The sequence below is a fragment of the Egretta garzetta genome, unplaced genomic scaffold (assembly GCF_000687185.1).
Source record: "Egretta garzetta isolate BGI_Z169 unplaced genomic scaffold, ASM68718v1 scaffold424, whole genome shotgun sequence".
In the NCBI taxonomy this organism is placed as follows: Eukaryota; Metazoa; Chordata; class Aves; order Pelecaniformes; family Ardeidae; genus Egretta; species Egretta garzetta.
The window spans coordinates 2,052,247-2,070,809 of record NW_009259489.1 but is presented as its reverse complement, the minus strand read 5'-3'; the positions used below and the strand labels follow the sequence as shown (position 1 = coordinate 2,070,809).

The 18,563-nt window shown below is 39.8% G+C and overlaps 1 protein-coding gene across 1 annotated transcript in view; it reads right to left on the bottom strand.

The window, feature by feature from the left end:
* Positions 1-18,563, bottom strand: part of SCAMP1 (secretory carrier membrane protein 1) — a 42,036-nt gene that overhangs the window by 4,544 nt on the left and 18,929 nt on the right. Inside the window, exons 3-6 of the mRNA XM_009637274.2 lie at positions 11,581-11,679; positions 11,200-11,311; positions 7,413-7,541; positions 327-486 (exon numbers count right to left, since the gene is read on the bottom strand). Of these exons, the coding sequence (XP_009635569.2) occupies positions 327-486; positions 7,413-7,541; positions 11,200-11,311; positions 11,581-11,679 (500 nt within the window). The remainder of the gene's footprint in view (positions 1-326; positions 487-7,412; positions 7,542-11,199; positions 11,312-11,580; positions 11,680-18,563) is intronic.

Here is an 18,563-nt window from a genome sequence, read left to right as displayed (position 1 = left end):
TAACTTACTCAAATTCTTGGTGTGAAGGGACAGAGATTTAAAGAGAACTTTCCTTAAAATTGTTATCAGCCCAATACAAAGTTAAATATCTCCTACAAATATTTTGTCAGTGGTAGAAGCTATAAATACTTTAAAGGATATTCCATGATATTCCTAACTATTCCCATCTATGTTTCAAATACAACAACTGAATTAATGGCAAATATGCTAATTGTTTCTAATGAAAGCATATTAAAGGATTATCATAATGATAATCAAGTAAATTCTAGAATGTTAATGCATTTCAACAAGTTTTTATATAGCCTACGTCAAGCTGAAGTTGTTACCTGAAAGCTCCATAAAGCGGTCTGTACCAGCAGACGAAAGAACAAGGGGTAAAAAGCAAGAACCAGAGAATACTCAATCCAAAATCAACCCCTCGCGTAGCATCAACATAAAACCAGGCCAAACATCCAAAGATATTAAGAAACAGCGTCACTGTATGGACTGTAGAAGCAAAAGCAAAATAGTCTTAATTAAAAGTTACATTTATACAATAAATTATTACAACTGTTAAAGTAATACCCAAACTGAGCATTTTTAAACAAAACATCAGAATGCTAACAATAAATCAATACCCTCTCAATACCCTCAGCAATAATCTGATTTTTATACAGTTTTCTAACCTTCATGTAAACCCTGCATTCACAAGTGAAAGTACTGAAAATTAAAATTGAAGTACTACCAGGTATACAGTGAAGGAAAACATCCTGTCATGAAAGTAAAATATTTTCAAACTTAAAATGATGAAAAAAGAGATTTCTACAGGTGCAATAATTGATACTTTTTCTAAAGTAATAACTGGATACAGCCATTTAACAGACTACTGAATATTTTTTGAGAGAAACCTTACAAATTATATGAAATGCATCATAAATTTAGCACTGTACACATTCTAATTTGAAAATAAAATTTTCAACAAAAAAAAATCTTTCAGTGAAAATCTCTGTCTTCCATGTAATAAAGGAAAAAAAACCCTACCGAGTAAAAATGTTTCTCAGTAAAACAAGATCTGCAAGAAGCTGTTCTAGATGCTTTTAATACATATTCCATATTCAAATATTTCTAGTAACACTAGTCTTAAACATCTGCCTTTTTGGTGCTCCGTTCCTAGCTCAATACTAGCATTTTCTCATTGGCAGACCTTGTTGCAGGTTAACTACTGAATTTCTACTGTAAGAAAATGCATTGGCATTACAACGTCACAGTTTACTTATATATTTATATAGATTTAGTTCTTAGAACAGAAAAAGATACATCAGTATTAAGAAACATTACAACCACTACTTTCATGCTATCTGGCACAGAAGTTAGTTCTACCAGACTTAAAGATTAACATGGATTTCTGTTTCTGTTCAGCAATAACCAGGGACTCAAGAGTGATTTTGCTATCTCAGGATAGTTTCCGTCCCTGTGGACCAGGATGAAATAGAGTATAATTGAGAATGCACAAGCTGCTCCTTGCAGCAATGATTTTTTTTTTATTCAAGTTCAGAGAAACATTTTAGTCATTCTACTGGAAGGCAAGGCTAACAGAAGAACTGGCAAGATAATAAAAATTCTGAAAAAAAAGACTCTTCAAACTTTTTGTTGCCCTCTTAGTTAACTAGTACTTAAAAAAGCCCTGAATTAACTTAGTGGGAAAAAATCTTAAAGCAAAACGCCCACATAGCTGCATGAAAGGCTGATGAAACTCATAGAATCATAGAATAGTTTAGGTTGGAAAAGACCTTTAAGGTCATCAAGTCCAACCCTTAACCTAACCTCGCCATCCCACCACTAAACCATGTCCCTAAGTACCTCGTCTTCCCATCTTTTAAATACCTCCAGGGATGGGGACTCCACCACTACCCTGGGCAGCCCGTTCCAATGCCTGACAACCCTTTCATTAAAAAAAATTTTTCCTAATGTCTAACCTAAACCTGCCCTGGCGCAACTTCAGACCATTTCTCCTCGTCCTATTGCTTGCTACGTGGGAAAAGAGACCAACACCCACCTCACTACCTGTACCTTTCAGGTAGCTGTAGAGAGTGGTAAGGTCTCCCCTCAGCCTCCTCTTCTCCAGGCTAAAGAACCCCAGTTCCCTCAGCTGCTCCTCATAAGACTTGTGCTCCAGAGCCCTCATCAGCTTTGTTGCTCTCCTCTGGACACATTCCAGCAACACAACGTCTTTCTTGTAGTGAGGGGCCCAAAACTGAACACAGTATTCGAGATGCATCCTCATCAGTGCCGAGTACAGGGGCATGATCACTTCCCTACTCCTGCTGGCCACACTATTCCTGATACAAGCCAGGTTGCCATTGGCCTTCTTGGCCACCTGGGCACACTGCTGGCTCATATTCAGCTGGCTGTCAACCAGTACACCCAGGTTTTTTTCTGCCAAGCAGCTTTCCAGCCACTCTTCCCCAAGCCTGTAGCATTGCATGGGGTTGTTGTGACCAAAGCACTTGGCCTTGTTGAACCTCGTACAGTTGGCCTCGGCCCATCGATCCAACCTGTTCAGGTACCTTTGCAGAGCCCTCCTCCCCTCAAGCAGATCAACACTCTCAGTTTGGTGTCATCTGCAAACTTACCAAGGGTACACTCAATCCCCTTGTCCCGGTCATTGATGAAGACAATAAACAAGACCGGCCCTTAGAACTGAGCCTTGGGGAACACCGCTTGTGACCAGCTGCCAACTGGATTTAACTCCATTGACCACAACTCTCTGGGCTCGGCTGTCCAGCCAGTTTTTTACCCAGCAAAGAGTAAACTCCAAACACTTCCCTCTGCCAAATCATATTTTCCTCTAAGAGTCACCAGAAACAGAAAACTTCGTACTTTTAAATAAAAAGCATTTAATGCATCTACATATCTTAGCACTACTCCAATAGGTCAGCGAAGCAACTGATTTCAGAACTTGAATGTATATGCCTCATAGCACAACAAAGGATACAAATCCAAATTCTTGTCTGCCTTTGATAAAGATGAGAAGCTTACTAAGGGGTATTATTTCTTTTTCTAGTCAATACTGGAAAACAGGGAGACCCCCTGTATTACTACAAACATCCACATTCTGGTGGAGTTTGAACTTTTTGAAATCACTACTTTTTTTTGTAATTGCAATTACAATAACAGGACAAGTTTTAGAAGAATAGCATCAGTGCAGAAGAGGGTTGAAACATCACACCCAGCAACACAGGGGTCTACTTCCCTCCTGTCACAGAGAATCTCAGCTGTAAAAACTGAGTATTAGCAAGCCACAGATGAAAACACTGGACTTCAGCGACAATTCTCCCTTTACTTTGCTCACCCTTCTCTCTGCCTGCTGGAAGGTACAGGAAGGCATTTGTTCTTTGAGCCAAAACCTGCACTAAGTGACCTAGGTAAGCTTTGCTGTTGTATGAACAGACAGGTGTTTTTATGTTCAGGGCAATGGTTTTAAGTGTCTTCTACCTACTTGCCTCTTCAAATTAAACCATGATACAAGTTACTAGAAGATAATGACCATACGGGGGCTGAAATGACCTAAGGCTTTGGCAGAAGCCTGCAACATGCAATGCCTATACAAAAATAACTTCACAGCTATACCAATACAGTACTCAGTGTGAAGTGATCTAAGAAAGCCTTCTTCTGGTTTAGCTGTGGAAGCAGTTGAGGTTAAAAATAAAAGGGCATTCATGGCAGAGTAAGAGTGAACAATGGGAAATTACAGTAGTTTAATACATATCCAGACATTCAGACTCAATTTCATTTTTATTAGCATAAACTTCCTTGTACAGAAGAATCCTACTTAGAGATATACATTCCCTATCTTAACTCCACTTTATCATCTGTTAATGTTTGAAAACGAATTGCAGATAAAGACCATGAGTTGCATCTACATTATTGAGATTATTATTTTGCAGTCCCATTTGGGAATGTATAAAAACAGATTTTTGTTAATAAGTTTCATTTCAGTAACGTTTTATGGATGGTATTCTCGGGAAGCCAAAGTCCTCACTAGGACACATACAAAAGAATGTGTTTCTTCCCAGGAACCAGCTGGACTGTGACCCTGTCACAGACTGCCTCACAGGGAATGAGATGCCTACAAAGTGGAGCATTTTGAAGCCAAGAGGCAACTGACACGAGTGAGGACAAAGCTGGTGAAGTTTGGTCACACACAACCTTGAAGCACAGAGTGGCTTCAAATGTAGTTTAGGCTTTTGTTCCTTGTCTGTTTTGCTCCTGTTGGAGAGAGTGGGCAGGTAAGATGCGCAAACATGCCTTACAAACAACAGAAGTATTTTTCATAGGAAAAAAAAACATTCTAGAACAGGCTTAGATCAGCACATAACATAAGCTCATGCTATCAATAACTTGCAGGTGTTCTTTTTCTCTACAACATACATTAGGACATCAGCTAAAATACTGGACAGAGTCCACATTGTAAAAATCTTGATGCTACACACTAAAAAAAACCATAGTAATATGGAGTGCACCAAGGAGCAAATCTGTAAGCAGCAACCAAACAATCAGACCTCTAGAAAACATAACCTACAAAGAAAGGCTGAGTAAACCATGCTAATTTAGCCAGAAGGAGATGACTAACAGGGACAAATGTGTTCTCCATAACAACAGTGGACAAAACAAGTAAGATCAAACATAGGAAGGGAGAATTAAATTACATACTGGGAAAGATCTTCTAATTACGAAAGACAGCAGCACACTAGAACAGGCTTGGAGGGAGTTTATGAAGTCTCCATCCTTGGCAGTTTTCAGGAACAGGCAGAATAAACGTCAATACAGACTGATATAAGTAGTATTGATCATATTGTCAGACAGAAGGATGGATGAGATTTAACTCTCCTAAACAAAAAAAATACCATAAAAGTTGGCACTTCTGGGTATTATTTTTCTACCTGCATCCACAGTTTAAGTCATTGGTCTTTAATAACCTTTAAAAGTTTTAGCCATGTAAATGGAAACATTTACAACCTACGTAAAGTAACAAACCCAAATGCCACAAAAGCTTTCCAGGAGATTAAGTGTGCTGATCTTAGGTTTGTAACTTCAAACAAGAAATACTCTTTGAAAATCAGTACTGCTCATTTTGTACATGCTATCAGTCTGTGGGGAAAGTAGCTGGAAAAAATACAGGCCTTTGAGCCAAACAACTTTTCATGTTAGATACGGGTCAAGAGACATGGGATGTTTCACTAGTAACAGCATAGAAAGATCTGAAAAGTAGTGCTCAGTGCTAAAGAGCCAGGAAAACTGCCATTCTATCTGCAAGCCACTAGAACAGCAATAGCCACAAAACCAATATAGAATGGAAGAGCTCCAGTGGCAGCTGACAGAAGCCATTGCTAGTTGATTGCTGTAGTTCACAAAAAAATGGGAGCACTCAGTTTAAAAAAAAAAAAAAAAAAAAAAAGCTCTCCCCGAGGGAAAAAAGCCAAAAAATATGTGCAAACATAAAACCACATCAAGAAATCAGGAAACTCTTGACTTCTGATACAAATAGAGAAAAGATGGATGAATTCACGGAATAGGGATATAGACAGACTTGTTTTCTCATTAAATAAAGAGCATATAGATCTGAAACAGGTAAAAAAGTTTCCTCAGATACGTAAAGACCACAAATAAGGATATAAAAATTGATACTAATGAGGGAAACAAACAGAAAGGTTGTTCCTAGGGCTGCTAAAAAGGAAGAAGAAAACTAACCTACTTTACAAGGTGCTGAGCACATGGTACTAGATTTATCCAAATGTGATTATGTTCACAGAATCCCTAGGCCTTACAAGACCTAGGAAGTTCTGGAAGAGGAAATAAAATGTAGGGTGGAGCAGCAAGGAGAAGCAGGCTGGTTTGCTATGGTAATAAGTGCCTCCATTGAGGAAGTATAGCCACTGTAAAGAAAAATGAGCCAAGCCATGTAGATACTATCCTGGGAAAGAAGAGTTATAAGGATTGATTTCAACAGCCAGCCCTAAGGCACAGAGTTCTGCACTCAATCTTTTTTTTATTTTAGCCTGAAATAGAGTTTGTCTTTCTTTTCCTTCCTTCCTGAGTAATCTCTAAGTCAGAGTACCAGGCTAAAGAAGGAAAAAAGAGGACACAGTGAAAATCTCAGTCTACCTAGAAGAACATCTATCATGCTTGCGTAAAAGCATAACTCCTATATAGTTCAAAATACTGTAACATTGCTGCTTCCTTTATTTATTGCCGTAAGACAAACTATTAATATTCCAATTCTCACTGCCCAGCTTCACCGTGTGTTTGAAACATACAGAATTTTCAGAACTCAGTCCTGCAAATGGGTATAATTAGCAACTATCCTAAAATTCTGGAGTACTCGATCTTAGATTTCATACAAATCTTAAATGTCTGTCAGGCTTATAGGATTGACTAGTCACACATTCTACAGTCGATTTAGTTACTTTTTTGAAGATTAATGACCCAGCAACGAATATAGAAAGCTGTGAATTATGATGAAGTGGAATTCACTTGATTCAATGCTGATGGCTCATTTTTTGTGTTTCAATTACATGGTTCCATCACAGTAATAAGATTACCAGATTAACAGGCAAAATTATGGATATTTGCTAACTACATCTGAAGCCCTGAAAAAAATACAGACAAGTTCTGAAATTCACATTCCCTTAGTATGCTAAAAATATATTAAAGGCATAAAAGCACCTAAACCTTTGGAATTTCCTCAGCCTCAGAGTAATTATTAGGTTCTCATCACACTGGACAAGGCAGAAGAAACAAATCATCATCGCATTGTACATTTGGTTCATCCAGCATTTCTCCACTCAGAACACAGCACCTGAATGACGGTAAAATTAACCCCACAAAGATGGTGTAGAGCATTCTAGCTGTACAAAGAATAGTTTTAACATGGACTGATTCTTCAGCTAATTTACTCCACTATTTTTTGAAGTAGACTAAAATGGTATTAAGTCTCCACTATAGACTAAAATCTATACTAAACTATATAAAATTATGTATATTAAAGCAAATGGATATTATACTTCTTAAACTCACAAGTCCATTAACACTGATAGTGAATTGTATTTCTTAAGATATAAACTGATTTTAAAAAGAGTAAAATAATTTCTAAGTTAATAACTGGTCAAAGCTCATTTTACAACAACAGTATACTTAAAACTGCAATATACTAGAACCAAATTGCCTTAGGATAATCCTCTTTTTTTCTCTGAAGTTTCTATGAAATAATTCAATACTTTTAAAATTGAAGCTAACAAAAAGATTTCTCTTCAACTTTTGACTTCTGAATTTAAAACAATTTCTCATTATGAATGTTGCAAAAGCCAAAGTAGGAGGTACATATCATCAAGTTTGAAAAGACATTTTGTTTTTTCTTTTTAAAAAATACTTACACATCCACAAATAGTACATAATCTTTACTGTCTTCTGGAATTCTACAGGAATGTCTACAGAAAAGTCCTGGTAGAAACAAGGACCTACTGGAAAATTCTCAGGAAGAGGTGGCCAGTTATTTTTTCTACCTGCAAAACCGAAGGAAAAAAAAAAAAGCTTTATAATACTGTTTTAATCTCTGTATATGAGAAAGAGATGCATTTGGACTTGTTCCAATTGTTTTACACAGGCATTTCACAAGCTTATAGATAACTTGGGCTACCAAAACCCAAGAGTTTTACCAGCTATCCTCACACAATACTGAAAATAAACTTCAGAAATAAAATACAATGGAAGGGCAGACAAATCAAGGAAAGTACAATATTTTACTATGTAAAAGACTAAGCAGGCATCTGACAGTTCCTATAAAGTAATGAGAAAAGAGAATTCTTCACAAAACAAGCAGATATGGGCAGGAAAACAATTTCTCAAGAGTTCACTGACTCCTAAATGTACATTTCCCTGAAGTTCCACCATACTAACACACTTTGTTGAACCCAAAGACTGGAGGCTGAAAAGCATTCTTCATTCTCAAGAGTCCTGATATTTTTAATGCCAGGTTCTCTCTAACACTTTGAACTAATTCCCAATACAGCACAGTCAAAGCTTTACCTAAGAGCCCATAAGCCTCAAGAAAGGTAGCTATTGAAATGGTCTAAACTACTTTTTTGTTAAAAGAAGATGCCCTACAGCATCACTGTATTTTGATACAGTTGTGTGACAGAGCAAGGACACCACAAAGGTCAGCATCAGACACTTGGATTTCCTGTATGCTGATCTGCTCACAGGCTAGAGCATACATTCTGCCGAACACAAGTCATACCAAGCACAGACTCAGAGATGCAACTGAGATAATAACTGTAACAAATCTTTCCCATAGCATTTCAAATTCTGGATGTAAGAGCTACAATAGTCACCAAGCTTCAAAAGTGGAGCTGAACTAGAGACTAACCTAAAGGCAATTTTATTTGAAATTCTGACACGGTTTTGCTTGCAATTTTTCTCTTCAGCCATACCTTTACCAGCAGTTCATGTGATAAGAACAGAAAACTTGCCAAGCTTACATAATTGCATTATTTATTTGTTTCCCCACTCAGACAAGATGAAGCTGTCAGTTCTGTCCAAACAGGTCCAAAGCACTGCGTATCTGTCAAGTTTTCTGCCTCTCCTGTTGAAATTTTTACCAAGCCTTTCAGAGCAGGGGAATGGGAGAGGGAGCATACAGATGGTAATCAAGTAATATTCCCATTCATGTGAAAAATTACTTTGGGATTTCTTACATGAAAAATATCTGATAATAATTCGGATCTTCATTCCACAGTATATGGTTATTTTTCTCAGGACTGATAATTTCAAGGCAGAGCTATGTAAAAATTCAGGTATCTTATAATAATTCAAGTTATTATTTAAAACTGTATTTCATGCACTTTCCTGCTGCTCTGGTACAGGTTTCAAAATTTTCAACTAAGAGTGAAAGACAGCTTGGTGAGATGGTTTAAGATCAAAAACCGAGTGGTCTTTTTCTAAATACACTTTGGATACTCCTATTCTGAGGCTGTATCTCAATAAGCAAAGAGCTAGCTCAGAGTTATTTCATTCAACACAAGTTACCCCCTCAAGGCTTATTAACATAAATCCAGTGGCATGCCTACACTATGAACGCAGACACCCCAAAACTAGCTTCATGCAAGCACAGAAAGGGATTTTCAGGCATGCCCAAATGAACTAGGTGAAATAGGAAGCAGCACATTTTAATTACTTCAAATGCAATGCTGCACACGAGCTGAGCACAGAAAGACCAAAGGCATACAGCTGAACTGACTACTAGCTTGAATATCTTTGCACTGTAGTCAATTGTGTATGATGACAGCGTCATAGATGGGCAGCTAGCATCTTAAATTGGATGCAAATAGCTAGAGTATTGCAAAAGACACTGTCCTCCAATCAGAACAACTTACAGTTTCCAAAGCAGTTCAAATGAGTGCGCAAAAGGAGGCGGGGGGGGAGGGGGCAGAAATAGAAGGGAGAAGAATATTTTTCCCCTCTGTCACAACATACAATTCCTGACTGGCAGCATCTTTTACACAGTCATTTGGTAAAAAAAAATAGTATCTTCTTTAAAGCTTTAAGAGCTCTCTCTTCTCTGTTCAGCCTTCCTAAAGAATCCTTTCGATTCTTCAAGCACCTTGATGTGAACAACTGCAACATAACAACAAATACCCATTTTAGAAATATCCTGAAACATGCATGGATTATCAGTTATGTTCCCCAAGATATAAATGAACAAAACGGTCCCTAAAGCCTGGAAGAGAAAAGTCATCAATCCAGACCATCAATCCAAGTTAGTGAAATTGGATGAAGGGCAATACATGGAGAAGGAAATGAAAAAGCAACCAAAAAAATAATTATCTGGGAGACAAGGTACAGAGATTTAATAGACAGATGGAAAAGAACAAATACTGAAAAAATAAAAATGCTTTAATGAAGGGACAATATCACTATGATTCTTTTCCTTAGAAGAATAGCAATTCCACATTCTCAGATCCTAGCAAATGACTAGCATATGACTACTCTCTGCAGCCTCCTGAGGCGGGGAAGTGGAGAGGGAGGTGCTGAGCTCTTCTCCCTGGGATCCAGCGATAGAATGCACAGGAATGGTTCAAAGCTGCTCCAGGGAAGGTTTAGACATTTGGAAGCATTTCTTCACCAAGAGGGTGGTCAAACACTGGAACAGGCTTCCTGGAGAGGTGGTCGATGCCTCAAGCCTGTCAATGTTTGAGAAGCATTTGGACAATGCCCTTAACATCATGCTTTAACTTCTGGTCAGCCCTGAATTGGTTGGGCTGCTGGACTAGATGATCATTGTAGGCCCCTTTCAACTGTAATGATTCTATTCTATTCTATAAAATTCCCTGAGATTTTGAATTACTAAGCAATTATGCAATCTGGAATTCTATAACTGTGTATTCAAAAAAACCAGCACACATAGAAATAAACCAGTCAGAACTCTAGAAACAAGTGAAAAGACCACACAAAGTCAACCTTGCACACAGAGTTTTGTGTTTTGCTTTTTCTTTCCTGACTGCAGTCTGAAGTTCTTCCTTTCAAAAAGGATTATTCCCATAGATCTACTTCTAGCAAAGTATCTTCAGTTAAGAGGATGTAAATCTTCTCATTTGTGAAATTGCCATACAAAACCTGATGGTTCTGCACAGTGCACTTAGTTTGTGGCAAAATGAGATACTAATCTTGACTATGGTTTCTAAAGTGTCATGTGAAAAATTAATAAAAGAATAATAGATCTTTCTGCTATTTGCATAGAATATTATGCCTGTAACATTGCAAAAGATAAGAAAATGTTTCAAAACAAGAAGGTTCTCCTACAGCTATAAATACTAACAGAAGAGGAATAAAAGAGAAGTTACTTATGAAGTTACTTTTACTTCTCAAAATGCTCCATTTCTATTCAATAGTACTACTTAGCTACTAACCTACAATAAAAATAGCTAATAGCAGAGAGTAACATGTAGCAGAGGCCACACTTAAACTTTTTACAGTGCAAATCTGCACAGGACAGGCCAGGTTTTATTCACTGTTTGTATTGTCTCAAGGGAGATAAAGTTTCTTTTCCTGAAGAGATTATAAATCCCCCTCTTTGATCTGTTTCATAATGTCACTGTAAAACTAAAAGTTTCTAAGAAAAAGTGGTATTTCTGAAATTTAAGGAAGTATTTTTTTCATGCATACCCCCCTGCTGATTGAGACTCTGCATTTCCCTTTCTCTGCGATCTAGTTCAGCTGCTTTTCTTTCCAGTTCTTCTTGACGCTTTAGCAGTTCTGCCTGGGCCAAGGCATGCTCCTGAACAAAACAAGCATCATTAGATATTGATAAAAAATACAAACACAAAATAAATATTCCAAGTCTGTTTTCTATAATTGAGCATCTAGAGTTACAGATGAAGACCGACCTGATATTGCACTAATTCATGTGTTAACTGATTAAAGTTAGTATTAATTTTCATAAATCATTAGGAAAGCAATGATTATTTATAAAAGACATTATTCCAGAAGTGTATTTAAAATAATTATAATTAAAAGGAACCTAGTGCCTGAAAGTTACAGACAAACCTTTGCAATTTGTGTGTAAGCAGGCGGTTCTTCTGTCGGTTTCATTATTGCTGGCTGGGTACTGGGTACATTAGGCATTTTCACATTTCCTGGAGGAGGCTAAGAAAACAAGAGACAATTATAGGGAAACAGTTTCTAATAAGCTATGAGAAACTATTCTAATAAGCATCTTTTCATTAACTCTGTATGAACCAATCTAGTTGTTTTAAAAGAAGTGTCACCGACTAACTGAAAATCTGATATGCTGCCTGCAATATTTATAACCTTTAGGAAAAAGAAGTTAACTATATCCTGTGGTGCAGTGTTCTGCCTATTTGGTTTTACACTGCACTACTTGCTGTAAACACCCATGGATTTTTAGGTATCAGTAGAAAAGAAATAGAATTCTAATTTTGTTCAGACATGAATATAACAACAGTTACTGTTTAAGAGAATTGCACGATCTAAGAGTGATCTGTTCATATTCTGAAACATGATGCCATTTATTAGTAATGTCTTCCAGCTTTCTACTTAACAAAGGCTTAAATCACCCAGCTAACTAGAGAAGCTATGTACCATATTAAATTTTCCAATTAAAGATCCGTAATCTTTTGCTTCAATATTCCGCCATTATGTACTGAAGTATCTTGCTTCAAGTACCACTGGTCATTTGTTCACTTGGACACTACGTAAAAGAATACAGCTTACAAGAAGGTTTTTTTCTCAGTTTTTTTTTCTTTTTTTTTAATTTTCTCCTCCTTATTCCCATTTGCCATCTTCCCTGACTTTCTCCACATTTCTCTATCATACATAATGTTTACCAGTAGCTATCAAATGAAGTAAAAAACTGCAGCCTAGATTGAAGTTATCAACTGAGCTTTACCAAAGCAGATCAGTATAGTACTACTATGATGTTATTTTATTCTTAAATATGCTTGAGGGGAAACTATTCTTGCTCATGTAGAGCTTGCAACATGAAAGACTTCCCTGTTCTGTGATCTTGTAAGACAGAGAACCACTTGTTCCTAGTAAGACTGAAATCAAGAACAAAAACAGAGTGAGAAGGGTGATGTTTTCAATACAGAAGCACCTTAAAACAAAGCAGGAATCAACTAAATACCACTAACTTGGCAAATTACGACTTGGCACAGATTATCTGCATCTTTTCTAACCATCTTTTAAATTGCACAAATGCAATACATTGAGGAGAAAACATCATGCCTGAGTAAACTCTACCTCTGTGTGTGACACTGCAGCGTATCTCGGCAACACAGCTGATTCCAGCATTTCAAAATTAGCTTTCCACCTTACTCATGAGCTCCTGACAGAATATTGAGGTATCAGAGAAGTCTCATTTCTCAGAAAGGCTTGGTGATTTAAGCTTTTCATCCTAAGAAAGATTACTCAGTGATGTAGGATGAAGACAATCAAAGGCTAAGGGCAGAGTCCTGCACTTGGGTCACAACAACCCCACGCAACGCTACAAGCTTAGGGAAGAGTGGCTGGAAAGCTGCCTGGTGGAAAAGGACCTGGGGGCATTGGTGAACAGACGGTTGAACATGAGCCATCAGTGTGCCCAGGTGGCCAAGAAGGCCAATGGCATCCTGGCTTGTATCAAGAATAGTGTGGTCAGCGGTAGGGAAGTGATCGTGCCCCTGTACTTGGCACTGATGAGGATGCACCTTAAATCCTGTGTTCCTGCTTTGAACCCCTCACTACAAGGACACTGAGATGCTGGAGCATGTCCAGAGAAGGGCAACAAAGCTGGTGAGGGGTCTGGAGCACAAGTCCTGTGAGGAGTGGCTGAGGGAACTGGGGTGTTTAGTCTAGAGAAGAGGAAGCTGAGGGGAGACCTTATCACTCTCTACAGCTACCTGAAAGGTACAGGTAGTGAGGTGGGTGTTGGTCTCTTTTCCCACGTAGCAAGCAATAGGATGAGAGGAAATGGGCTCAGGTTGCACCAGGGGAGGTTTAGATTGGGTATTACGAAAAATTCTTCACTGACAGGGTTGTCAAGCATTGGAATGGGCTGCCCAGGGAAGTGGTTGAGTCACAAGCCCAGGTGTACATGTGGCACTTAGGGACATGGTTTTGTGGTGGACTTGGCCGTGTTCGGTAAATGGTTGGACTTGATGATCTTAAGGACCTTTTCCAGCCTAAATGATTGACTTTATGAAGCTAGTACAAGAATGTTAATACTGCTATTCCTGACGTCAGATAAAAAGGTCTGCATGAGAACTACAAAAACTAGACAACCATCTGAAGTTTTACCATCTTCTTCAAATGTAAGATAAAAAACCTGCACCAGAGTAACAAAAAGCTACTGAACAAACACTCCTATGGATTATGCATTGTAGGCTACAGCAATGTTACAAAAGCCAAAAAAAAAAAAAAGTCTGATTATTATAGCTCTGTGGCTAAAGTAACAATAGCTTTGAAAGCATAATGGATAAGCAGTTGCCTGCTAGACTAATGAGCAAGACTGCTCACAACCTCCAGCAAAGACGAAAGTAATCCTCCCCTAATACTGTAAAAAGTAATAGTAATAATACCTGTAATAGTTGAAAAAAGTGGATTGTCAGACTAGAAAATATTTGAACAATAAATTCAAAATATGTATCCTTTAAAGGAACTTTGTCCAAACAGCCTGCAGTGCTGCTAGTAACTGGAACATGTATATATGCTTACGAATAAAGGAACCCATCAGAAAGCTCACTAAAGCTACATAATCGAAGATGTTAGCCAACACCATGCAAGATATATGACATTAATATAAGGTACTAATATACACAAGATTGTTCCAACTCAGATTTCTACATTGTTTAGGTTCCACTATATGCTAGCTGGCCATCTATATTGTGTTAGACTTGCTGTCTACTTTGCAGGTAGTGACAATTGTGTAAAAGACTCAGTGTCTAGGGAAGAGCCTGCGCTCCCTGGAAGAAATTAAGACTACATCAGCAATTTGTAGCAGGAGCTGTGCATCCTGGAATCCTAAGAAAGTCAAGAGGGGCTGGGGGACAAAAGCTGCTAAGTGATGTTACAAAGGCTACCACTTCCAGCAGACCCTGAGACCTGGGGACTCCTCCTTTCTGACTGCTGGAGCCCAGTCCAGAGCAGCCTGAGACCCTCTGCAGGTTCTCCATTCCAGGCTGATAGAGACATCTATTGCTTTCCTGTTTCCAGGTTCAGCTAGTAGCAAGTCAAGTGCATATTCCAGGGATGCACACAAATACACACAAAACTGCACACACTAAGGACACTAGGATGGCCAGCTACACAAGCTGCCACAGGCAGGGCACTGCCTTTAACACCAACCCCCACACAACACTATCAGAACTACATGGAGCATAGGTATACAGAGTCATATCCCAATTCCTTCTCTCCAGCTGATCAGCCCTGAAGCTCACTACTAAAAGTGCCTGCCTCACTCTAGATTCACAAGCACACCAACAATTGCAGATCCCTCAGGTATGAGCAGTGGGCCCTCAGCCCATCTGATATACAGGCCTGGACCTGGAGCTGCCTTACCTGGTATACGGGTTTCCTCCTGTTTACCAGTTAGTTGCCATCTTGGTTCACTAAAGATTGCACGCTTGCAGCTCCCTCAAACACCAGCATGGGCTCTCAGCTTGCTGTATATCCAAGCCCAGACCTCAGTCTCTGTTACTCCCTTTGGCTCAAACTTTGAATCTTCCCTTTCCTCCTACCTGCCAGTCCAGCTTCAAGTTTGCTGGTGAGTTACACATATACACACAAAGGAAAATACACTGGTCCCTTCAGTTGCTGGCACCTCAAGTATGTGGGGCCTATGGCCCATGGTCCCTCCATCTGTTGACACCCAGATGCTCAGTTGTTGACACCACAGACATACGGACCACTACTACCTGGGGTCTGACACCTCAGTCTCTCACTCTAGTCTCCCCAGTTGCTGGCACCTAGACTTTGTAGCACTCACAGAAGCAGTAGAGAATGAAATGTCACAGACAGTTAAGAAAGGATTTAACAGTAATGGCAGTGATTAGGTGCATAGCTGTGAGACAAGTGTACTGACTGGTAGCAAGTTACATGTAACCAGCCCTTTTTAATCCATCCTCTTCTCTAGTCTCCTCCTTGCTCCTCCCCAGTCTCCAACTGCTCCACATCTTTGACTATTCCCCTAAATATTCCTTAATAGATTTTGCACGATCTCATAGGCTCCCCTCAACTATCCCTAATATTCATGCTTATCTTGTTTTTTCCTTCTTATCAGTTAAGAAGTCCAGGCTGACCCTCTCCAAATCCACAAATTAAGTGGTTGAAGAGTGGTGATATTCTCTTTTGTCTCTGTTATCACTTATCTATGAGGTCTGTGTTTCTGCCTTTGTTTATTGCTTTCTCTTTTCTTACTACTCCCTTTAAACTGAAAAAAGTCTATAACCTTACTGAAAAAGACACTGTCACATTCTACATATCCTTATAGTAACAAGTATAACTGATTTGACTATTTGGGCCATGAGGACGTTTGCAACTGAAAGGCTTCCATGACTTCTGTGACAAGGATGGTACGTGATTAAGAATCACATGCACCTTTGGATACTCTCTAATAATATGACTGTGATTATGATCTTTTCTCAGGCTTCAGCCCCTCAAAAACCATACAGCCAAGTCACTACAGTAACATGAAGGAGGACAATCAAGCACTGCAGTGCTTGAAACAAACAGCTTCCCTGAGTCTCATGTTGTTAGATTTGTGTTCTACAGTCCATTACTTAACGCAGGCATGATGCAGCAGTCAAGGCAACTGCCATGTCTGTTTGAAGGTTACAGCCCCTGTCTGTGCAGAGGTCTGCTAAAAACCCAACAAAACAAACCAAAAACCCAACCAACAAAAAACCACTTATGATTAGTAGACTTTTCCGCTACCCCCCTGTCCTTACTTGCCCATTAAAGAATTTGTAACTTCTGGCCTCTTCATTTTTTTAATCCTTTTAAGAGCTTTTTCTACAGAGTGTGACAGCTGTCGCTTTTCCCTCCTCTGGTATGAAGCCAGGTAAGATACATTCCAGTTCACACTTCAGAAATTTTCCATCTTAGTTTTCTTAACACTCAGCTGACTACCTATTTCTGACAAGTTATCACTTCTCTAAAGCCTATTCCATTGAAAATTCAAGTTTAAGACACTTCCCCTGTAAAGAAACCTGGGGCCCAGGTTATCTTTTCTTCCATTTTACCAGTTTGAGGGAAGGGGGTGGCCAGAAATAGGCGCATAATGTACATTAACTCCTGGCTATGTGGCTGGTGCCGTCATGAGGGTTTTGGCTTTTATGACAACGGGGCGTTCTTCAACGACTACAACCTGTTAGGGAGGGATGGGGTCCACCTCTCTAGGCGAGGCAGGGGAATCCTAGGCAGTAGGTTGGCTGACTTGGTACAGTGGGCTTTAAACCAAAGGGTGCACAGTCAGGTCACTCAGGCAGTCACATCCGATGGGGGAACAAGTGCATCCGTTCAGAGCAGCAATAAATGTGCCATAGCTGCCTCCCAACTTAAGAACCAGAAGACCAACTGCCCTAAAGGTAGGAATCCTAGGCAGTAGGTTGGCTGACTTGGTACAGTGGGCTTTAAACCAAAGGGTGCACAGTCAGGTCACTCAGGCAGTCACATCCGATGGGGGAACAAGTGCATCCGTTCAGAGCAGCAATAAATGTGCCATAGCTGCCTCCCAACTTAAGAACCAGAAGACCAACTGCCCTAAAGGTAGGCTTGCCTGCGGCAGATCCTCTTTCATCCCTCCAGAGAAACCTAGGTGCTCAATTGCCTTGCTGAAATGCCTTTACACCAATGCATGCAGCATGGGGAACAAGCAGGAAGAGCTAGAGTTCTGTATGTGGTCGCAGGGGCCATGATCTCATCGCAATTACAGAGACATGGTGGGACAACACAGATGACTGGAACGCTGCCATCGATGGCTATGTACTTTTCAGGAAAGACAGGCCTATGAGGCGATGCGGTGGAGTTGTTCTTTATGTGAAGGAGCAACTGGAATGTATAGAACTCTATCCAGGAGCAGATGAAGAACAAGTTGAAAGCTTGTGGGTAAAAATTAAGGGGCAGGCCAGCATGGGTAACACTGTGGTGGGTGTTTACTATAGACCACTCAACCAGGATGAGGAAGCAGACGAGGCCTTCTACAGACAGCTAAAAGTAGCCTCACAATCGCAGGCCCTGGTTCTTATGAGAGACTTCAACTATCCTGATATCAACTGGAAGGACCACACAGCAAGGTGAGAACAGTCCAGGAGGTTCCTGCAGAACATTAAGTTTTTGACCCAGGTAGTGGAGGAGCCAACAAGAGGTGGAGCACTACTGGACCTTGTGCTGGCAAGTAAAGAAAAACTGGTTGAGGATGTGAAGGTAGCAGGCAGGGCTTGGCTGCAGTGACCACGAGATGGTGGAGTTCCAGATTCTGAGAGGTGGAAGCAGAACAACAAGTAGGACTGCCACATCGGACTTCAGGAGATCTAACTTTGGCCTCTTCAGGGACCTACTTGGAAGAATTCCATGGGCTAAAGCTCTTGAAGGTAGAGGAGTCCAAGAGAGCTGGCTGCTATTCAAGCAGCTCTTTCTCCATGCTCAGGATCAGTGCATCCCAGTGAGTAGGAAATCAAGTAAACAAGGCAAGAGGCCTGCATGGATGAACAAGTTGCTCCTAGTGAAACTCAAAGAAAAGAGTAAGCTCCATGGAATGTGGAAAGAGAGTCAGGCCACTTGGGAGGCATACACGAATGCTGCCAGAGCATGTAGGGAAGCAACTAGAAAGGCCAAGGTTCACCTGGAACTAAGTCTGGCAAAGGACATCAAGGATAACAAGAAGGGCTTCTTCAAGTATGTCAGCAGTAAACGTAAGACCAGGGGTAGTGTGGGACCGCTGCTGAATGAAATGGGTGCCCTGGTGACAGAAGATACAGAGAAGGCGGAGCTACTGAATGCCTTCTTTGCTTCAGTCTTCACTGTCGAGGCTG